The following is a 24,501-nucleotide window of genomic DNA, read 5'->3' on the forward strand; positions in this document are numbered from 1 at the left end:
GCACACACCTTTAATACCAGTACTCAAGGGGAAGAGACATGCAAGGTAGATTTCTGTGAGTTTGAGACCAGCTGTGAGAAACCAAATACCACAGAATGGTTTTTCTTAACAGTAAGTGGAATATGCCAGTATAAATCTAATAGGGTACAACACAAGAAGCAGTAAGGTAAAAATAAGCTTCTGTAATCATATTATCTCTGACCACAATAATAGAAAATAATTTTAAAAAAGTACAAATACACAGAAATTTAAATAATCTAGTCTTGAAGAACCAATATAGCAAAAACATGAAAAAGGAAATTAAAGAGTCTTAAAATTATGAATGTTTTGACTGCCTATATCTATGCACCATGTACATGCAATGCTTGGGAGAGCTACTTTCTCCCTTAGATATGGAACAAGAAAAGAATGCCCACTTTTATCACCTCTATTTAAATAGATCTAGTCAAGCAATCAGATAAGAGAAATAACACTTTTAAATTGGACCCTGTCAAATTATCTTTGCAGATGATATGATACTAAAAATATAAAACTCAAGACTTTATCAGAGAACTATTGCGACTAATAAATGACCTTAATCTGTAGGACACAAAAGCAACACGAGCAACATGAGAACCAGTACTATTGCTATATATCAATAGTCAGCTACTGGAAATAGAAATCAGGGCAATAATCTAACATATAATAATAATAATGTATAAAACAATGAAACACACTTAATAAAAAGGCAAAAGATCTCTAAGAAAACCATAAAACATTGATGAAATAATAAGACAAAATAAAAACATACAAAAACCACATCTGCATTAATGAACTAGAAAGACCAATATTAAGATGTCCATACTATTCAAAATGATCTACAGGTGTAAACACAATGTCTAGCAAAATATCAGTGATATTTTTCATAAAATTAGAAATCCTAAAAGTATGAATGAAAAGATAAAATACTCCAAACAGCCAAAACAATCTTATGAAAATGCAAGCCACTACATGCATGAACTTATTTGAAGAAAAGCTACATAACATCAAGGCAGTTAAAATTCCAACATGGAGGGACACACTCACAAGGTCCTATCCCTAGTTCAGGAGCTACTGGTAGTGATGGCCTTTGGAGGAGGAGTCATTTCTCTAAGAAGAGGAGGAGGAAGACATGAAGCTGAGAGGGGAATGTGTTGAGGGAAGCCTTAGAGGGGGTTGGAAGAGGGTGTGTAGGGTGTTTGTAATCAAAACATTGTATATATGCATGAGGTTCTTGAAGAATACTTTAAAAAAAAAAAGAAACTTACAACAAGAACAGAAACAAAACCAAAGACTTAGTTCTCAAAGTACCCCTTCCTATCAATACTTAACATTAACTGTTCTCTAATATCCTATTTTAGTGCTGAACCCATCGTATTTGTTAGCCTGCATAGTTACATTTTGTTCCCCTACAACAGGATATAAGCTTTATAACATTACACAACCTTATTATGTATGGGCTTACTACTAGTTTTTGAGTAAAATGAAGATAACACATTTTCTTAGAACTATACCTAATTCATCTTAAACTGACTTAGAAATTTTGGCATTATAGTAGCAGTCCCTTTAAAAGTTTAGTACATGGAATACTTTCTTAAATCTTGCTAAATGTTAATGAACTAAATATTAACTGTAAATCTTATTTGATAACTGTTGTGTGATATATTTTACTATGTTAAGGTTAAAACCCTTCTTTTTATTTTAGACAGAAAAGAGGAGATGATGGGAGATGTCATTCTGTAAATATGTTTCTCATACTGGTTAATAAATAAAGCACTGTTGGCCAATAGGAAAGCAAGATAGGCGGAACTAGGAGACAAGGAGGAAAGAGGAAGTAGTAGGGAGGAGTCATGATGGAAGACTGGAGAGAGCAGACCCGCCAGCCGCCTCTCAGGTAAGATGAAACCACGTGGAAATACATAGATTAACAGAAATGGGTTAATACTTAAGACAGAGCTAGCCGATAAGAAACTAGTACATGGCCAACAGCATTGTATCTAATACAGAGTCTATGTGTGTTAATTGGCGGTGGGACAAGACCAGCGGCGGGAGGAAAAACCTTACTCCTTACACATCTCATCAAAGTATTCTGAAAAGGATAGACTTTTTCAGACTGTTTTTTAATTAAAAGTGTAATAAAAGCCAATCATTTTTGGCAGGACAGTGGAGCTGAGGTTCAGATATGTAGCCAAAGTAACCTAGTGACTTTCCTGTCTTGGGCTCCTGAATGATGGGACTGTACAAGTGCTGCTACGCAGACATACACACACACAAGGTTAATCTTGACATAAAACACCAGAACATAAAACCAAAATTAAAATAATGTACAAGCACAGAGCGGTTATATATGGTAGTAACCAGTCAATGTTCACACGTCTTGAACTATAAATAAGAAATTATTTTCATCTACTTAATTCCATCTTACAGCTTCCAGGTCAAACTGGGTTTTTATTTAAAGAAAATTAAAGTTTCAATGGTGCCATTTAAAAATCACTTCTGTTGGTGTGTTCAACTTACACAGTCTTCTTGTCCTGTCGAAGAAGTTTAGAAGAAAATTCACTTAGTACTTCAAGAAACGCCAGATTAGGAGGTGGATAGTCTTGTCCTTTCTGATTCTGGTATTTAAAGGCAAACTCTATTCCATCCCTGAATTTAAAGAAAATAACATTTTAATTTTTTTCAGATAGTATAGTTGTCTCAAGGGGCAAAAATTGTAAAAACATTTGGAACATTACTGAGGTTTGATCAAAGTATGATAAATTTATAAGACAAAATAGCACTAATTTTATGACGTATTTGTATATATATTTAATGTTATTGTTTACAGTACAAGTGTCTAAGTTGTAAGAAAAAAAGCTACAAAGAAACAATGCTATATCCCAATGTATTTTTTAAGGGTAATATAAAATCTTGAAAATAAACTTGGATTGGCAGGAAATCTGGGAGTTAGTTACTCATAGAGCAACCAGCTCTGTGAGACTGAGGTTTCTTGTTAATCATTTGTGTTGTATAGTGTGTGTTTATAGTGGTTTGAGTGAGAATGTTCTCCAAAGGCTCAGCTATTTGGACACATTAGCCCCTAGTTGGTTTAGGAGGTACGATGCTCACCAGAGGGCTTTAAAAAAGTATTTTATCTCTTAAAATACACATGTCCTACATTGTAAGTCTTACAGACCAAGGAAAGGGGTATTAAGCTTTTTTTTTTTATACCATATAAGATGGGGCAAAACCCCCATAGGTGGTTTAAGAAAGCTTTTTTAAAATAAAATATTGCTACTCAATTACATAGTTTAAGATCTTAGAGCTTGAAAATTCTATATTTGTCACTTTAAAAATGGGTCAAATAACAGTTGTTTATTTCTACTCCAAATACATATAGTCTAACTAACAGGAGGTATTTATCTCACTTGTGAAGGGTGGCAACTGCTTCTCGGGTCTTGATCTGATCCAATCCAAAAGTAAGGGCGAAGCGACGTGCCAGTTCCTTAATACCACTGACATGAGCAGATGTCCTGTCCAGATTAGGACCTTGTTCTTGAACAAGTTCATTGAATAACTGGTGGAAATGAATTAAAAAAAAAAAAAGAATAAATAAAAAAATAAAAAAAGAAGCAAAACTTACATCTAAGAAATGTTTGAAATTTTATTTACTTTAGAATAGTCATATAATTTTAAAAAATATGCAAAGCACAAAGAGCATAAGGTATAGAACTCAGTAGCTCTGCATTCTCATCAATATATGCTGTTTAGTTGAATAATAACATTTAAAAATATTTTAAAATAATGAAGATTTTTTTTTAAAGAAATATAAGCCTACAAACATGTATGCTATAAAGAATTCAGACAATTTTTCACTTATATTGTATATTGGAATAACAGTTAAATATTCATGTATAGTTGGATGTAAGAAGATATGATATTTTCAACTTAAAATCAGAAGGTCTTAAGTTGGTAATTTTACAAATTATGTTGCATACACTATATCAAAGTAAAAACAAAACTTCAGAGCAGTAATTAACATTAAAGCACTTACTCCGTTACCAAATCTAGACACTAAATTGTGCTTGTATAAATCTACCTTCTGGATTATGGGGTATTAAGGGTCTAGACTTGTCTAAAGCCATTCCCTGACACACTTGATAGAGGAAGAATATAAGGTTTTACCTACCAAAGAGTTTGTTTTCTATTTACTGTTCTCTTCTGTATAAACCATTCATATTCTACAATAGAATATGCATCTTAAAAAACAACCCTAAGCTCTTTATACTGTTTGCTCTGCCAGTTGCCAATTCACTTCTCTTGTTTCTCAATGGTATAGGTCCTAAATTATATTTATATTTGTTTTCTTCACTTTGAGTCTCTGGTAATCATAAGTAAACTCTCACTCCTTCACACTTCTTACTTCACACTCCTCACACCCACCCACCTGATAGAACCCTTGCTTCCAGTTGTGTAGCCCATCTCTGTAGTCTTCTTCAGTAACACACTGTCCTGAATCTTACTATACTTTAACTAGTAGGAATGTTTCCACATTTTCAAATTAATGTAGCTAATTATTTATAAATTCTTAAACTTTAAAGTTTTTAAATAATAGTGATATATAATAGCCTTAAATTCTAACAACCTGAACATGTTGTAAGTCAGTTTATTCATATTAATTCTGATTTTAAATAAGTAGTACCACACTATTTTATCTTGCTCTATTTGTTCCCTTAAATTGCAAAACCTTTTTAGTGGGTATGGTGGCATGGGCACCCAGTTTCAACTACTTGAGAGGCTGAGGCAGAACGATTGCTTAGCCCAATCTAGACAACTGTTTTAATAAAAATGAAATAAAAAGAAAAACAACATCAACTACTTTAAAGTATCAGCTTATTTAACCATTCCTCTATGATAAATATAGATTCTTTCTAGAAATTATTTTGGGAATCTTATGCAATATGTACAGTATATTTTCTTATTTGAATATCACTGATAATCCTTTCTTAAAATTCACTTTGAGGCGGGGTCTCACTGTATAGCCCTGGCTGGGCTGAGACTTACTTATATACGTCTTTCTCTGCTTCCAAAGTGTTGGATTAATGGCACAGTCCACCATACCCAGCAAATTAAATACTTTTCATTATTACTTTTAATTTTAAAAGTTGTTATTTTGAGATAGGGTGTTATGTAGCCCTGGGTAGCTTAGAACTTTCAGGCTGACCTGGAACTAATATTTCTTAAATTTTCCAATATGACATTTTCTATGGCCCAAGAGTCGGTCACCTTAGGATTTCATCTATTAAGATATTTAAGATATAAAGTACATTTATATATTAAAAATTAAATGAGATAAGACATGTAGCACATAATAAGCACAGAAAAGTTTTATTTATCCCCTGCTGTCCCCAAATTTCTTACCTGCTGCAAACTGAGAATGAGGGTCTTAGCACACTGAATTTTATCAATCTGCCTGGTCTTACTCAGGGTTTCTTTAATGATATCGCCATAGTCATTGTAATACTGTGAGGTAAAAAGGAAACACACTTTAAAATTAGGAAATTCTATGACAAGACTGTTGTGGTGAAGCTGGACAGTGGTGGTGCACACCTTAATCCCAGCACTCAGGAGGCAGGGTGGGCAGATCTCTGTGACTTCAAGACCAACCTGATCTATTGACTGAGTTCCAGAAGACAGCCAGTGCTACATAAAGAAACCCTGTCTTGAAAAACCAAAAAATATCAGAGAAAGAAAAAGTAACTTCAAAATGAGAATGAAATGTATTATTTACATTAAAGATTTGATATTTAAGATTATGAAGTAACTAATAAAAAAAGCTAAAAATTTCAGGAAGAGGAAGTGATAAATATAGGGAGAATATTTTCTCATTCTTCTTTTGTATGTTTGATATTTTTGTTGTTTGTCTAAAGATATTAAACTTGCTTGGTATATTAATAAGGCTGGCCTGGAGCTCATCACAATGATCCTCCTGTCTCCCATGTTCCAACCCTTTATCCTTCATGACAGGATGATGACACATTATCTGAAATGTAACAAGCCATTACTGGACATGGTGGTTCACATCTGTAACACCCTCACTCAAGAGGCTGAGGCAGGAGGATTACTCTGGCATTTAAAGTCAGCATATGTAGTTGAATTCCACCCAGGCCAGTTTGTGGTACAGAGTGAGGCAGTATCAAAAAACTGAAGAGCTAAAATAAAGATGGCTCAATGGGTAATGGCACCTGCCACCAAGAACTAGGATCAACACAGTGGAATGAGAAAACAGACTCCTTCAAATTGTCCTGTGACTTCTACAAAGATGCTGAACCACATACGAATTAACACAAACACATATATTGACCATGTATATAAGAAAGATAAAAAAGAAAAACAATGTTACAAATTGAGGGCTAGTGACGTAGCTCAGCAGTCTACCATGTGTGAGGGCCCAGAGCACACACTCATGCACCCATGCATGGGTGCATGCACAAGAACTAATAAGCCCAAGCACAAGAGTTTACTTTTAGCATCCAAGTCAACATAGATGGGTGGAACAGGTTAGAGAATGAATTATCATGTTACTTCAGGGAAGTTAGTTTTACAGACCAGATAAATCTTAAGAAAGATTATATGAAAACTTTTTTAAGAATGGAAAAATTGGGAAAGGTACTGGAGGATAGAGTGATAATAGTTAATTTTCCAGAAGAAACAAGAATTAGATAGAAAATTATATAATCCTTCATTTTAAATGCTCATAGATAGGGCTGGACATGGTAGCACTTTTTTTTTTTTTTTTTTCATCTTTATTTTTGAGACAGGGTTGCTTTGTATAACAGTCCCGATTGTCCTGGAACTCATTTTGTATACTGTGCTGGCCTTGAAATCACCAAGATCTGCTTGCCTCTACCTCCCAAGTGCTTGTATTAAAGGCATGTGCCACCACTACCCAGGTGATAGCACATACTTTTAATGTCAGCAACCAGAAGGCACAGGCAGATAGATCCCAAGTTCCAGTCTAGACAGGGCTGCATAGTGAGACTATACCCTAAATAAAAGAACAAAAACAAATACACAGAAGTATAGGGACCTCACACAGGTCACTCTCTTTTTGAAATTAGCAATACAAATTACAAAGTTTCATTATGTGAATTATGGCATTTTGATACATAGTTTCCTGCTTCCTTAATTCTCCCATGATGGACCCTTTTAGTTTCATGACCTATATCTGCACACAGGCACACATTTATAATAAAATTAGAAGGATCAACATATGAGAAAACAGGTGGCATTGTTTGTCGAAGCCAGGGACATCTCAATATAATTTCCAGATCAATCTATGTTCTTGAAGTTTTCATTTTTCATCACATCTGAATAGAATCCTTTGCAGATGTACCATTTTTCATTATCCATTCATCATTTGACAGTCACCTGGGCTGGTTCCATTTCCTTGCAATTGTGAATAGAGCATCAAGAAACATGGTTGAACAACTGTTTCTGAGGTAGTGTAGAGAGTGCTTGGATATACGTGCAGGGTTGGTACAGTGGGTAAAATGGTAGTTGTGTTTTTAACTTTTTTGATCAGCAGTGACTAAGATGTGGGTTCCCTTTTCTCCACAACCTTCCAAGAATTAGGTGTCATTTATTTTCTTAATGATCATATTCTGATCCAAGGCAAGCTAGAATCTTATAGAGTTGTTTTGATTGACATTTACCTGATGGCTAAAGATGCAGAATACTTTAAGAAATATTTATTTTTAATTTGTGTTTCTTCTTTTGAGAACTACTACTTATTTCACAGTCTCATTTGTAACTAATTGACAGTTTTGATTTTTGGTATTCATTGTTTTGTAGATATTAAATTCCTTGTCTGATAAGTAATTGGCTTTTTAAAAATCTATGGGCTTTTTTCACTCTGATGACTGTTTACTATGCACAATCTCGCTGATGTCAAGTCCATAACTACTTGCTAATTTGGGCAGTTTCCTCTCCTACTTGATTCCTGTCCAGAAAGTTCTTACCAGTGCCTGTATCTTGAAATGTTCTCACATAGCAGTTTCAGTATTTGGGTTTTAAATACAGGCCTGATTCACTATGAGTTAGTGGTTTTTTTTTTTGGTGGAGGGTGAGAGAGATCGATCTAAACTCATTTTTTCCCTAGTAGAACACAATTAAATTCAAAAGTCTCAAGTCTTTTAAAACTCTTTTTTGGTGGTGCTGTGATGGGACTTGGCTCTCATACATGCTAGGCATGCATGGTGCCACTGAGTCACATAAAAGCAAGCCATATCTTGAGTGTACAAGAAGAATCAAATTTGGATTGGGATTAGTTGTTCAAGCTATATATCCAAATTGGAATCAGGTGATATAAAACATAGACAAAGATACAAGATACAAGACAGCAGTGAATGAAAAAGCACAAGTAATATTCTAAACGGGCAAAAGAAAACACCTGCGACTCAATCAAAAACAAGACCCATTCACAGGAAGGGCTGTCTCCTTTCCATGCCTGTCTGGCCATACTAGTAAGAGTTCTAAGCACTGATTTTTATAGGATCAGGAAATGAAGCGTACAGAAGAGAGAAGCCAAGAAAGTGTTAGGAACACATATGCTATGGAATAATTAATACTACAGATTGATAAAGAACTTAAGTACATCTACCAAAGAGAAACTTCATCACACAATTACCCACAATATACCAGTGAAAGCTATTAATGTAAGCTTCAGTTATCCATTCATTTTAATTACCTATTTCTCTACCACATAGGAAGGAAAAAAAAATAGGAAATGATACCTTCATGTAGTGTTTAAAGATGTCTGCAGCTGCATGCATGTCAACAATATCATAAATGATAAGTTTGCTGAAGGCAGCAAGTAGGTTCCTTCTTTTATGTAAGGCTTCAATTTTATTAGCTTCATCTTCTTCATCACCCTCTAGCCACAGAAAATAAAGCAGTTATGGATTTAGTCTGTTTATGTGGAGAATCTGTACAATTGAAAACTAGCTGAATAGGAATTCTGGTTTATCTATTTAGTGCACTGTACTGGGGACCAAATTCTGGGCTTTGTACATGTTAGGAAAATGATCTACCAATGAGCCACAACTTTAGCCAATTTGATTTCTAATGGGATGAAAATAGCTTATTACTTCAGAATAAATAATAGGAACTAAGATCCCTATATTCTAGTAGTGCTAAGATAAAGAAACTAAAAAGACATTGTTTTTTACATTTTTATTATAATATAATGTAATTATCCTAAAATGCTGCCTTTTTCTATTTCTGTCTGCATGCTAGCACACCAGAAGAGGGCATCAGATTTCATTTCAGGTGGTTTTGAGTCACCGTGTGGGTGCTGGGAACTGAACCTAGGTCCTCTGGAAGAGCCAGTCAGTGTTCTTAACCTCAGAGACATCTCTTCAGTCCTCTTTTCTTTTGCTTTTATTTTCTTAATAAATATTTTTATTATTATTTAATTACATGTACACGTGTGTATGTCTGTATATGTGCATGTACCTGATAGAGCTCTCCCCTGGAGCTGGAGTTAAAATGTGGGTACAGGGAACTGAACTCAGGTCCTCTGAAAAAATACACTTTCTTAACCACTGAGCCATATCTCCAGCCCCAATTTTCTTCATTTCTTATTTGCTAATATATATTCTCCCAGAGAAGAACTTTTTGAAGTATGGACAAAAAGTTTTTTCTTTTTAGAAATGGAAATATATGTAATAGCTAATTTTTGGCATTTGTCCTACATCTAGCTACATAATTGGCCAGAAATTATATATAGAAACATATATAAAGCTTATTTATTTATATATACATGTTGGTGTCTATGTGAGTATATGACACATGTGTTCCCTTGCTGGAGTTATACGCAACCAGTAGTGAGCTGCCTGACATGGGTGCCAGGGGACTGAACCAGGTCCTCTGGAAAAGCAGCAAATGCTCTTAGCCACTTAGCTTTCTCTCAAACCCAAAATAAAATGCATTTAAACTTTTATTTTTTTTAATTAAAACTAATTTATTTTATTTATATGTATGAGAGATTTACCTCCAATAAGCTATGCCCCTAGCCCAATATAGAACATTCTACTAGTATCAAGAAGTGTGAGGCTAATATGTTCCCTTTATTATTATTTTAGGAGAGCTTAAGTAATCTACTTAACAAAAATCTACTAAATGAAAATTTAATTATAATTAACCACTAATATACTTTTTTTTTAGTATTTTGGAGTCTCGGAATGATTTTAACTATATAGTTTGACTATCATTTTTCAGTAGTTGACATCATATAGTTTTATTTTGTGGCTAATAAGGAAGTACTCTGTGTAATAATGGGGAGAGGAACTACAGGTAATTTTAAAGAAAGGACACATCATTTGGTATATTCTTGTTGGTAGAAATACATGAATATATTAAAAATATTTAAAGGCAGCGGGGGAACAAAGTCTCACTACATAGTCCAGTCTGGCATCAAACACACACAGGTCCATCTGCCTCTGCCTGAAGCTGGGATTACAGGCAAGAGAGCTATGCAGCACTTTTTGGCTGGAACTTGCTATGTAGCTAAGGCTTTCCTTAAGCTTGAAGTGATCCTCCTGCCTCCGCCTCCCAAGTACAATGACAATAGGATGTGTGTTATAAAGCCTGGCTTAGATTTTTTTTTCTTTTACAGTACTGGGTTTTTAACCTATAGCATATTATATGCTAAGTAAACAGTGTGCCACTGGGTTGAAGTCGACCAGGATTTGAACTATGTAGTTCAGGCAGTCCTGAATTTGCAATTAACAGGGATTATAGGCATACTCTATTACCACACTCAGCTTATTACTTATTTCAGTTTTTTTTTGTTTGTTTGTTTATTTCTCTGTGTAGCCCTGGCTGTCCTAGAACTCACTCTGCAGATCAGGCAAGCCTTGAACTCACAGAGATCCACCTGCCTCTGCCTCCCGAGTGCTGAGACTAAAGATGTATGCCATCACCATCCAACTTCCAGCTTATTTTTTTTTAAAAACACAAAACTCTGTGTTAGAATTGGATTTACCCCACACCCCTCTATCTTTGAGGTTGACAAGGTGAGAAAGTCACAAGTACCCATGCTTTGGTTTTCCTCATCTTGATCAATGAAAACGTGATCCATCACAAAACTGAGGAGTTCAGACTGCAGTCCAGTATCTGGGTTAAACACCAAAGGCTGAAGGCCCTCTCTGCCACCTGTCATTAATTGGTGACTAAAAATCATTAGAAGATCACAGAGCAGCATGAAAGCCTGCAATGCAAAAGGAAGTGATTAGCAAAACAGTATATGAACTCAGGAATATCTGTTAGTATGTGAATATAGGAATATTTACAAACCAAAGTAATGGGGAGCATAATAACATTTCAATACTAGTACCACAATAAAACCATAATAATTTAAGTTCTAACTTTTCATATTTACTAACTTAATGAAATTATTTTTTCTCATTAAACTGATTACACTGAATACTGAAGACATTATTTTCCAATTTTTTTTTAAAGTAAATGTATTTACTAAAGAACAGACTGAGATATTTTGGTTTAAATTTAAAAAAAGTTAAGTTCAGTTCTGGTAATACAGGATATTAGAAATGAATTATATACCGCTTAATCAAGTAATTAGCATACCCTTTATGAAAATTACAATTCAAGAAATTATATAGTATTCAAAATCTAAGCTACTCTTAGATTAAAAAAATATAAAATATTTTAGAAATATGATTAAAATTAGATTCAGACCATTAATATAAAAGCTAGTATTTGAAAGTCCCATAATAAATTTCTGTAAAGACAAAACAGTATACAGCAAAATTTTTACTTTTTAATTGTTGAGGTAAAATAGTATTCTATGAGTTTTCTTTTCGTTCGTTCGTTCGTTCGTTCGTTCCTTCCTTCCTTTCCTTCCTCCCCCATCCCCCTTCAGGGTTTCTCTTTTTAGTCTTGGCAGTCCTGCAACTCTGTCTGTATATCATGTTGGCCTTGAACTCAGTTCTACTTGCGTCTGTCTTCTAAGTTGCTAGGATTAAAGGCCTGATTGTTCCACAAGTTTTATATTAATTGATTTTGTGAAATTATTCTGAGTGCAGAAATCTCCAAATAATTTACAAAAACCAAGTCTCTAAAAGCTGACTTAAAAGGAAAGACAACAACTCTGGCATTTATTTTGGGACACACATGGATATCTTATCCCAGCAAGAAGAATGACAACTTATGCTATGACTGCACAGCTGTGACATGTATTAAGGTATTTATAAAGGAGGAACTTTCAAGAGGATCCAAGAGAATATTTTTAACCCAGGCTATTTTGGATATAAACCACACCAGAGCAGAAACATCAGTTTTTGATTTAACTGGATATACCTAGGTATTTCAGGCAGCAATAGTGGGTTCTGGAGAGCTAGAGAGCTAGAGAGTAAGAGTTAGAGAAGATCATCTACACCCTGGGAAGAGGTTTGTGGCTGTTTATGTTAAAAAAAAGATGGCAAAGGATGAATATCCTTTAATTTACTTATTTTCTAGCCCAATTAAACAAACAAACTAAAAATGATGTACATTTTGTTTTATATAAAAGAATTCCTTAGTAGGAGAGTATAATTAAGTAGTACCAATGTTTTTATACTGGAAAAAAAAATCTTAAAACTTCTTGGGTCCTATTCTGACCATCTTTACGCAGTGTCCCTCCTTAAGGAGGATCTGTTGGCTAGAAAGGATTGCCTCGGCTGAATGCTGACTTTTATACTCCAAGTATACAGACTTAGGAGTTTACTGACTTGAAAGAATTAATTAAAGGCCTTTCCATAGCCACGCTGTGTCAACATGTGTATTTCTAGGCTTCACGGTGGTCAAGAGACAGCTATTTGGAGGGGTTACTTGGTGTGTTCATACTTTAGACACATGTACTTTATTTAGTATTCACATGTATACATATGAAGGCCTTTTCTGGTATTAGGAGCTGAAGGTGAAACGTCAGTGCAAGTTTTAGTCAGCTCACCAGACCCTCAATATTTTTAGCACAGAATTCTTAGGAATAAAATATTCTAAATTTGAATTTAAGTCTTCCAGGTGACAAGAATATACTTGTCAAGTACAAGAACAGAATATACAGCCTGACTTATAGTTCAAAATATTCAGACATCTATATTCTAGGTTATATATGTTATAAATAGACATACAGAATAAAATTTGAAAAATTACAACTTCTAGTGTTCACCAATACATTTGGGTTGGCAATTACAGTCCATACAGAACAATATTAACAAATAATTCCTTACCTGTTCCTTAACTGGAGTATTAACATTAGATAGGCACTGTTGGCAAACAGCCAAAAAAGATTTCACGGTTTTCCTCAATACCAACAAATCCTCCTGTAAAACACATTCAGATATGCAAGCAACAATACCCCAGAAGACTGATTGTAAGAAAAAATAAACAGAAAATAGTCAAACTGTTTATTGTAAAGAAATTAATAAAATTAAACTCATTATTGTTATTAAACTAAATAACAGTCATTTCCTAGTTATTGAACATAATGGAATGGACATAGAATACAACAATACTAACCATTCAGTCATATTTAATGAAATGGTCAGTGTGATTATTTAGAAATATTTCCCTTCATAAATATAGTTTTATCTATATTGATACTAGAATTGTTAGGTCTATTAAACACATAATGTACAATGACAGAACACGAGGCCGAAGAAATGGTTCAGTGGTTAAGAGCATGTACTTTCCAAGGACCTGAGTTCAGCTCTCAGAACCCAAACTGGGCAGCTCACAACTCCCTGTCAAGCTCCAGGGGGTCCAATGCCTTCCTTCCTAGATACCTACATGCACATGTACATATCTACACAGAAATACACCAAACATGTAATTAAAATATAAATAAAAATTTCAAAAAGATGGAGTGCAGCAGTGCACTGAAAAGAAAAAACCATGTTAGCAAGAAACATGTCTCCTATCTTCACAGTACTGCAAAGTGTTGTTAAGGGTAAAACTAGTTAGGATGTGGCTTCATTCTAAGCTTGGAGATAAACAGACTTTACATCAGGAAGTCTGATAATAGTTCATATATGGTAACATTTGAAAAGTATGAAGACACTTTTCTACTTGTTCTTAAAACTATTTTTTATGTTTGTCTATTCTGTGTGAGGAGTCAGGTTTTTACTTCCATCATATGTGAACTCAGGTCATTGGGTTCTGCAACAAGTGTTCTAACCAGTTGAGACTTCTTACAGCTCCCTTCCTTCCCCTTCTTTCTCTTGAGATAGGGTCTTACTATGTACCCTTGGCTGTTCTGGAACTCACAGAGATCTGACTCCCTCTGCCTCCTGAGCAGGAATAAAGGCACTTGTCACCAAGCCTGACTTTTTGTAACCATCCCCCATCTTGGTACTAGAGACTGAACTATGAGTCTTGAAAGGAAATACAAAAACTGGCTTCTTCAAAGCCAGAGTCCAGGGAAAAAAGGTATCTGCAAAAAAGGGGAGAAGGCACCCAAAGGGAAAAGCTGATATTGGCAAGCATACAAACAGTCCTGCAACAATGCAGATGCCAAAACAGACCAGGCACAGAAATCAGAAGATGCCAAGTGAAATGTGTACTTTTCTTTTTTGAGATAGAGTTTTTCTGTGTAGCTCTGGCTGTCCTGGAATTCACTCTGTAGGCCAGGCTAGCCTCAAACTCATAGAGATCCATCTGCCTTTGCCTCCCAAGTGTTGGGATTAAGACGTGTGCCACTACTGCCTGGCTTGAAATGTGTTCCTTTTTAATAATTCTGTAGTTCTGGTTACTGTTTGAAATACCTTTTTATAATCAAGGTTTATAAAACTGTAGATTTTTTTTGAAGCTATGTTGTTACCACACAGAATACTTCATTAATTTTCTTTTCTTTTCTTCTTCTTCTTCTTCTTTTTTTTTTTTTTTTTTTTTTTTTTTTTGGTGGTTGTGGTGGTGGGGAGGCATGTGTCAGTAACAATATCTCTCCCAACCTGGTTTATGTGGGGGAAACACCTTTCCCTGGTAGTTTAGGGAGATTCCTCTTTGTTCCTAGGAGGAACTTTCTGATTTTGATGGGCATAACCACCTAGGCACAAAATGCCTTATGCACACCACAAAACTCAACATTTTTACATCGACCTCTACAATAAGCATAGACTTAACTCCCTAAAAACAGAGACCTGTTGGGACTTGGACCCCTAAAATTGGTTTTGCCAGTGTGTTGGGAGATCCAGACTTTCCAGCGACATCACTGAGATAGTTTTCCTCAAAAGAGCAGAGATTCCTTTTCTAGAATACTGTGGATCTTCATATTGGTCATTCTGCTATTTCCAGTAAGTCAGAGTCAGCTTGTAAAAGATTAAACAACATCCTTAATGTGAAAAGTCAACTCTCACTCCTTTCCCTATTTAAAACATGGATACTTCATTAAATTTCTCATCTTAGTAGTCCATTACAAGAAGAGAATTTAGAAGATCTTGTATACTGTTAATGACTGTTTGCCCATGTCCTGGCTGAAATAACATGATTGTTCAAGAAGGATTTTTTTTTTTTTTTTTTTTAAATAAAGCTGGACAGAGTTTGGCATGGGAAAAATGAACAGGTTCTATGTTCAGGAGTTAAAACAGTGAGGACCCCTTGAGTTCAAGAATTTCAAACCAGCCTGGCCAACACAGAGTCCTGTTCAAAATAAATACCCACTAAATAGAAACCTTCTAAACTGAGTGTAGTAGGGCACACATGTAATCTCAGCACTTAAAAAGCTAAGGTAGGAGAATCAGGAATTTGAGGCCATAGTGGGTCACACTGTTTCTCAAACCACAGAACCAACTAAAACAGAGACAAAAGCCCTTGGAGAAGGGGACAGGTACAATTAAACTTTGAAACCAGGACTATCTGCTATCAGGGCTCATTTCCCTTTGACAAATGAGCCGGACACATGCATATAATTCAGCATTATATTGGTTTTTAAAAGAGCAAGGAAGAATAGTTAACTGAATAAAGGACGACAAGGAAATAACTTTAAAAGTTAGTCTATTAAACTAAAAATTTTAAAAACTTATTCTGCTTGGTACTCTGTTTTGGGATCTTCACAGGCCAAATGATATTTCAAAATACCTAATGTTGTGCAAAGTAGTAAGAGAAAGATAACTACTGTGGAGGACCTTTAATGTTCCTGCAGAGAAATACTTACATATCTATACCTCAAAATTCCTTAAACTTTCAATTTCAAACATATGCAAAACACTGGGTTGGGGAAAACAGAAGAGGTAATAGGCAACTACAACAGAATGTGTAGAGTGAGGACAGAAAAGAATGGAGTTTATGCTACACAATTCAGGGTCAGAAGTCCTGGAAGGGTTCTCTGAAGCTGCATCCAGGACTAAATTTATACAGCTACTGAGAAGGTGTAAACAAGTTCCTGGTAGAATGGGTCTGGATTACAAACATATGACAAGCCAGTGTTGAAGATTCTGCAAGGCAGAAGACTAACTAGAATTTCATGTGGTGAGTTAAAATAATGCATATCTACAGCCAAATTCAGTTGGGCTATTTTTAGTTTCCATCATAGCCATTCAGTGCCCACTTGGGACTGACCCAATGTCCTTTTATCAGAAAAAAAAAAAAAAAAAAAAAAATTACAAATTGTATTCTTAACATACTAACCTTTCACCAATCCAAAGTTAAGAATGTCATTTGGTAGCATCTGAGACTTAAAGCAGTTTCCCACACTCTGCTGAAATCCACTTCTCTGCAGTCCACACATGTATTTTGGTAAATTCCTTGATTTATGACTTTGGTTTGTAAATAACAGAATATCATGTAAACACTTCCATGGTGGAATATACTATTTGAGGCAGCTGAAATCATGCTGCTGGGTCATGGTCACTCATATTTGGTTCAAGAATAAAATCTCCATTATTCCTTTTGAGGTAAAAGCTGTATGTTGCAATGACACAGGCCATACATGGAGACATATGTTTGTAATGCCAACACATGGAAGGTTGGAAAAGCTTTTAAGGTGGAAGCCAGTGTAGATGCTATCACAAGACACTATCTTAAAAACAAACCCCCCCATCCAATCCATATGCTCACCCAAAACAAAATGTTATTCTAGGTAGGAAAAAAAATGTTGAAAAAAAAAAAAAGGATAGATAGATCTCTGAAAAACAGTTACTGTGGTTGGGGCATCTATAGGCAAGAAAGAAAACAAAAGAAGGAAACAGGATCCATTTCCACTTAACACAAGGAAGGGACCATTAAAAATGCCATAATTATTTGGATATACTGAAGGATTTTTTTTTTTTTTTTTTTTTGGGTCACAGTTGCAATAAACTTTTGTGTGACAGAGAAGAAAATAACATAAAATACACATTAAAGAGTCAATACCATCTTTTCTTGAAAGCTTACTGTGTAGGAAATATTATAGTCTATGTTTAAAAATCTCATTATCATTAGGAGAGATAATTGTTAATAATCCAGACTTACTTACTTCCCCCTTCTTCTTTCTCTCATTTATTTATTAATTCATCTTTATATGTTTATTTATTTATAGTCTCACCCTGTAGCCCTTGCTGGCCTTGAACTCAAAGAGTTTGGTCTGTTTCTGCTTCCTGAGTGCTGAGATTAAAAGTGTGCACCACACCAGGCCCCATTAATAATATTCCTGTTTTCTAGAAAGGAAAACTAACATTATAAGTACCCACAGGACCCAGAGAAAGCTGTGTTGATACTATTTAACAAGCATTTGGTCTTTGTCTATTTCTTAACATACAACTCTTAAAATTTTTGCACTTTCTTAAGTGACATGACTTTTTTGTTTGTTTTTTTGAGACAGTTTCTCTGTGTAGCTTTGGAGCCTGTCCTGAAACTTGCTCTGTAGACCAGGCTGATCTCAAATTCATAGAGATCTGTCTGCCTCTGCCTCCCCAGTGCTGGGATTAAAGGTGTGCACCACTACTGCCCAGTGTGAAGTAACTTTTTGTGTGTTAATGAGTTGACTTATGGCTGGTATTCCCTAGTTACGGTCAGGCTACGTAGGCTACAGGAATAATTAGTGTTAGGCCTTTAAAACTTCCTCCCCTTACATTTATGAACAATATTCTAACTACTCATCCTTACACCCACAGATAAATGAAGCTCTCACTGCTCATTAAAGCTTATTTTTGCAACAAATAGAGACAAAGAAATCTACAACTGGCTAAAGTGCACAGAATAAGTGACTGTGGGGTGTTGAATCACAACTGATGCATTTGCAGTGAAACCCCTATACATAAGCCTCAGGGAAAATCATAGAAGAAGGGGAGGAGAGTAAGAACCAGAGGTGCAGTGTTAGATGCACACGACAGAGAAAATGCACCCATGAACTTTCAACAATATGGTTGCCAGAACAAGACTAGTATAATGACAACACTAGTTCACTCGCTAAAGCAGACAAGAGAAATTCTACATGGTTCTTTTCCTAGATGAAGAGCTACAGGTGGTTGATGAACTCCTCCTGCACAGCTTGTCCAGTCCTGAGTGATCAGCTATAGATACATGTACATCCAAGAAAAGCTACACAGATATTGTCTATAAATGTTTGTTTTCATTTAAATGGACTTTGTTATATAAAATAAATTAAAAAAAATTAAAAAAAAGCTACACAGACTCAATGTTATATACTCAATATGTTTATGTTACATGTGTGCGCGTGTGCTTGTTCATTTTGATTTCAACTTTTGTGACTCTGTGTGTGTATACATGGGAATATGCATATGCATGTGTCAATAATTCAAGAGACCATAAACTTGGGGGAGTATGTGGGGAGTGGAGGAAGGAAAGGGAGAGGTGAGAGTAATGTAAATGCAGTGCTCATGTATGGAGTTCTCAAAAAATTATATAAAAACAAATTGAATAAAGAAATCCAGTACATATGATGGAAAACATACAATCAACAACTAAACCTTTTCTTTCACTTCCATGTAGTAGGAAGCTAATGGTTAAGTCGGTCACTTAGTACCAATAATGAAATGAAGCTGCCCCCCCCCCCCCCCGAGACAGGGTTTCTCTGTGTTGCTTTGGAGCCTCTTGCACTGGTTCTGTAGACCAGGCTGGTATGGAGATCCACCTGCCTCAGCCTCTCAAGTGATGGGATTAAAGGCGTGCGCCACCACTGCTGGGCTTGCAATGAAGCCTGCTTATGTAATGAAATTTCCACAGAAACTTAAGGACAGGTTTCAAGGAGCTTCTGGACAGATGAACACTGTCTTGGAGATCAGTGTTTCTGGAGGGTAATGCACTTAGAACACCCATCCTCTTTTTAATGTGCTTTGGGCCCTATCCATCTCTTTATCTGGTGTGTTCATCTGTATCCTACGTAACATTATTATTATAATTATCAATACACAGTCTCAAAATGTAACACCAGATTGGCTCTGAGCTCTCATTATTATCCAAATCTCCCAAGTTTTGGGATTATACATGTCTACCAACATACCTCTCTTATATTAAAATGATAAAGTGCTTTAATTTCTGGAATCACTCTAGCAAATTAATCAAACCCAAGGAGTGATTAAAGGAAGCCAGATGTAGTATGAATGAGAATGCCCCTCTGCAGACTCATATTTGAATGCTTGGTCCCTAGTTGGTAGGACTGTTTGGGAAGGATCAGGTGTGGCCTTGTTAGAGGAGCTGTGTCACTGGTGGTGGGCTTTGAGGTTTTAAAAGACTCCTGTTATTCCAAGTGACTTGACGACGCCTCCACCTCCCATGTTTGTGTGCTCTTGGTTACGTTTCAGCACTATGCCTGCTTTTTTTGCTGCCATGCTTCCTGCAATGAAAGTCATGGATTCTAACCCTCTGAAACTGTTTGCTCCAAACAATGTTTTTCTTTTATAAGTTGCTATAGTCTTGACATCTTATTACGGCAATAGAAAAATAACTAGGACACCAGATTTACAGCAGGTCAATCAGAAGTGCAGATTTAAAAAGCTGGAGCTTGGAGCTAACATCAGAAGTGAGCTCTCAATCTATGGGATCCAATACCATTTCCAGACAGTAACAGAAATGAATTAGAGGATACCCAGCTGATGTGCACTAAAAGCAAAACAAAACAAAAAAACTTCCTTATTTCCAGAGAGGTGAAATTTTCTTTTGGGTGACAGAAATATATTTTGTTGTGGAAGTATAGGAGAAACAGGTTTACTCCCCCTTAATATTCTTACATTTGGTAGTAGTAACAGACCTGCCACATGAACATATGAATTTTAGAAAGAAAAAATATGAAAAAGTAGATGGAAGGTGAGCATTTGGTTGGGTGATTACATACTCATGGTATGAAAGAAACTTCATTTGTGTTGCAATTGGTCACTAAATATAACAACCATCAATGGAACTTAAGAGATGAAACAGACCCAATTTCTAAGAAGACAGTTCATTAGGTACAAATAGAAATGGAAAATAAGCAAACTAAACATAATTCCTTGGTTGTTATCTTTATAAATTAAAATAAAAGGAGGGCTCTTTGCATAAAGGCCCTGATGCTGGATGGACCAAGCTTAGATGTCAGCATATCTGAGCTCAGGCCACTGATATCAAATCCTTTCCCTCTCTTTACAAAGGGGAAAATTATCCCAGGACAATTGAAAGTATCTCCAAATCTCCTGGTCACCAAAAAAAAAAAAAAAGAAAAAAAAAAAAAGTAGTCAATATTAGTTAAAGCCACAACCAAGAAGCAGAGAGTGGGACAGAGTGTGGAGAAATTACTTTATTTTGAAAACCAGAGTAACCACTTTCCCGAGGTCCCTCGTTGGTAGAACTGTTTGGGAAGGATTAGAGGTGTGGCCTGGGAGGGGGTGTCACTGGGGTAGGCTTAGAGGTTTCAGAAGCCCACACCATTGCCAGCTTGCTCCCTACTTGGTGTTTGTGGATCAAGATGTAAGCTCCCAACTACGGCTTCAGTACCATGCTCTGTACGTGATGGTCAGGGACCCTAATCTTCTGAAGCCATAAGCAAACTAAATGCTTTCTTTTATAAGTTGCCTTGGTCATGGCGTTTTATCACAGCAATAGAAAAGTAACTTAAAACAATGACTATCCCCAAGATGGTTATGTATTCTGTGATTAAAGGAAGTCTTTTTTTATTCTACAGATGTCTCAAAACTGACAATTAGTTCAGGAAGCCATACCAGATTTGCCATCTCACTTTGCTACAAAAGTCTAATCAAGTTAATAGAAAAATGAACAAAGTCAAAAGGGAGAGAGAATGAAAGGATTCATATCTTAGAAAAGTTGATATTTTAAATTTAGGGGCTGGTGAGATGGCTAACCCAGTAATACTGCCTGCTGTGCAAGCCTAATGATCTGAGTTCAATCCTGGATCCCACATAAGGTGGAAGGAGAGCACCATCAGTAGTCTCATATTCTCATATAAGTCATGTATACACAATGATAATAAGCCCTAAAAACTTTAAACTTAGAAATAATTAAAGGCTGAGGGTAAAGCTCATGAGCCTGCTGCTTTCTGTTATTGCCTAACAGGTGAACCCATCTACGACCCAGGAACCCCAATGATGGGAGATGCCATTATGTATATATGTTTCTCATACTGGTTAATGAATAAAGCACTGTTAGCCAATAGGAAAGAAAGATAGGAGGGACTAGGAGACAAGGAGAAAAGAGGAAGTAGTTAGGAGGAGTCAAGATGGAGAGTCTGGAGAGAACAGAACCGCCATTCCTCCGCTCTTGGTAAGACCACATGGAAATACATAGAAATGGGTTAATACTTAAGACAGAGATAGCCTATAAGAAACAAGTAACTGGCAACAGCATAATCTCAAATACAGAGTCTCTGTGTGTTAATTGGGGCTGGCGCGGCGGCGGGATAAGACCAGGCGGCGGGAGGAAAAACCTTACTCCTTACACCCCAAGTTGCTTATTGTAGTTATAAAAAATATCTTGTACTATAAAGAGATGGAAGGAACTAAAGGTGTTAGATAGACAGGAAAAAATATTGATTATCAGGACCAAAACAAAAGACTTGAAATTTTCAAATGATCTGAACTCAGACAGAGGAAAGAATTGTCCTCAAACCTGTACTAGCCACTGGGTTTATGGTGCATATAATGTATCTTTTAGTGTAAAAGCTTGGTTTTTGGCAGAGGAAATTCCTTTGACAAGGGCTGATATTTTCTTTTTTTTTAAGGGCTGAGATTTAATATCAACAAGTTAACATGCATTATTAACTGAAATACTCAATTGCTAACTGCAGTAAGTCAATTTAGTTATCTAAAAAAACCTTATTTTGTATATTAGGAAATTGAAGTTGAGGCAACTCACTTATTTTGCCATCAGTAGCTAGAATATTTTAACTTAGTATTTAACTCAAAAGACCATTTTTCATATTATGTGTATATACATATATATAGAAACTGAACTTTTAAATATATTTGATCAGCAACAAGTCATTATTTAACTAACACCTAGTAACTGTTAATTACTAAAAAAAAGTTCAAACTAAGAAACCTACTGCAAGAAGGAAAATGGGTTACTGTAGCCAAAGAATAAGAAGTATGATAAAATGCATATTTTATTTTCATTTAATGGTTCAGTAGTAAAATAGTGTCCTATGTCATTAATTTTGTTGGACAAAACCCACTTGCACTAGAAAACAAGAGATTGCTATGTTTTGTCTAAATATTTTTTGAATATATGTACATATGGCTTTGTGTGTGCTCATATTTGGATGTATAGGCCTGAAATCAACGAGATACTTTTTTCAGTCCTTCTCCACACTATTCTTTTGAGAAAGAGTGTCTCACTGAACCTGGAGCTCACTGATTTGGTTAGGCTGGCTGGGTCTGAGGATCTGCCTATCTCTGCCTCTCCAGCACAGGATAACAGACATGCCCTTCATACCCAGACTTTAAGGTGAGTGGAAGGGATCTGAACTCAAGTCTTCACAATTGCACAACAAACATTACTTAGGTAGCTGAACTATCTCCCCAACCCCTAAATATTTTTAAAATTGTCTTTGGTATCTGACAAGCTCACTTACCCCCCCCCCCCTTACTATACTGAATTAATTATTTAGGATAGATACTTTCACTCCTCACTTGTTACTTATCGCAGGAAATAATATTTTAATGAGTTTTAGTGTTAAATAGCATCATCCATTGGTGGACAGGCTAGTGAAGCAAAGGAACCCTTCAACTACCCTTCAAGGGAGATTCTCTCCAGAAAAACAAGGTCCTTAACTTGGAGGTCCAGGATTAGGGCTGCAAACACAGTGTGTACATTCTTAATAAAATGCTGAAACCATAAACCATCATGGTGATATCCTGTCTGTAGACATAAAGTCTGTCTGAAGGTCAGAGAATGGAGCTTGCCACTAGCTAACCATAGATGCCTAAAGATCTGTGCAGACAGACAAAAAGTGAGCTAGCTGGGGTGAAACAGTATATAAACTGGGAAAAACAGGAACTTGCTTGCTTGTCTGGTGAGACTTTAAGGAGGTAAAGTGTGGCTCGGTTTGCTCATTCTCTCTGATATCTTAGCATTTTCCTCTATATCTGACTCTGGGATTTTATTAGCAATAAGATTTCACTTTTCTATACTGAAATCATTTATTTTTGGTTCTCAGATGATTTGAAGATGCTGGAATCGTATATAAATTTCAAGTTCAGAATTTGTTATGACTAGTTACGTCCAGATTGTTTTTCTTTCCCTCCCTAGTTTGTTTTCTTCTGGGGAAAAAAAAAAAAAAAGGTTTCACTGATATTTAGTTTATGTTGGCCTTGAACTCAGCCTTCTGAGGTCCAAGTGCTGGGATTAAAGGAAAATGTCAAGAAGACTAGCTCAAAGATATTAAACAAGATCTGGATCTTTCTTGCGTTTCTTTATGAGACCAGTCAAACAATTCCTTGTGACTGGACATAGCAACAACAGATAATTGAGGACAGAATTCTAAAAACAAAAACTAGTATCTTTCAATCTTTGCCCCACTCCTTTCTTCTCAAAGCAGTAACTGCAGATGAAGAGATCCTAGCTGCATTTTGTTATTATAGGAAATCTGGGCAAAGACCCAAGCAAGCTATTTCTTGTTCATAGCTCTAATGAAGGAATAGAGGAACAAAACAAAAGCAGTAAGTAGCCTGTCATTTCAGCTTATTCCTAGGAATGTGATTTGTGGAAAAAAGTACAAGATTGAGAAGACATTGTCACTCTAATAGCCCTTTTACTACTCTTTAGTCTGTTTGGATATTAAGGTGGAATTTGTAGAGGAGACACTATTAGTCAAAAGGGTAAAAAAGGAACACATCTGGCTGGTTGTTGGCAGTGCAAGCTTTTAATCCCAGCACTCAGGAGGCAGAGGCAGGTGGATCTCTGTGAGTTCGAGGCCAGCCTGGTCTACAGAGCTAGTTCCAGGACAAGCACCAAAACAATACAGAGAAAATCTGTCTTGGAAAACAAAAACAAAACAAAACAAAGGAACACATCTTTTTT

The 24,501-nt window shown here is 35.8% G+C and overlaps 1 protein-coding gene across 4 annotated transcripts in view; it reads right to left on the reverse strand.

Annotated features, from left to right (window-relative positions):
- The window catches only part of Stag1 (stromal antigen 1), a 277,794-nt gene that overhangs the window by 12,643 nt on the left and 240,650 nt on the right, over window positions 1-24,501 (reverse strand). For all 4 annotated transcript variants that reach the window (XM_051206323.1, XM_051206308.1, XM_051206316.1 and 1 more), the window contains 6 exons: window positions 13,290-13,382; window positions 11,095-11,269; window positions 8,793-8,932; window positions 5,419-5,520; window positions 3,426-3,574; window positions 2,536-2,664 (listed from right to left, as the gene is read on the reverse strand). In XM_051206323.1, the coding sequence (XP_051062280.1) occupies window positions 2,536-2,664; window positions 3,426-3,574; window positions 5,419-5,520; window positions 8,793-8,932; window positions 11,095-11,269; window positions 13,290-13,382 (788 nt within the window). The remainder of the gene's footprint in view (window positions 1-2,535; window positions 2,665-3,425; window positions 3,575-5,418; window positions 5,521-8,792; window positions 8,933-11,094; window positions 11,270-13,289; window positions 13,383-24,501) is intronic.

The sequence above is a fragment of the Phodopus roborovskii genome, unplaced genomic scaffold (assembly GCF_943737965.1).
Source record: "Phodopus roborovskii unplaced genomic scaffold, PHOROB, whole genome shotgun sequence".
Classification (NCBI taxonomy): Eukaryota; Metazoa; Chordata; class Mammalia; order Rodentia; family Cricetidae; genus Phodopus; species Phodopus roborovskii.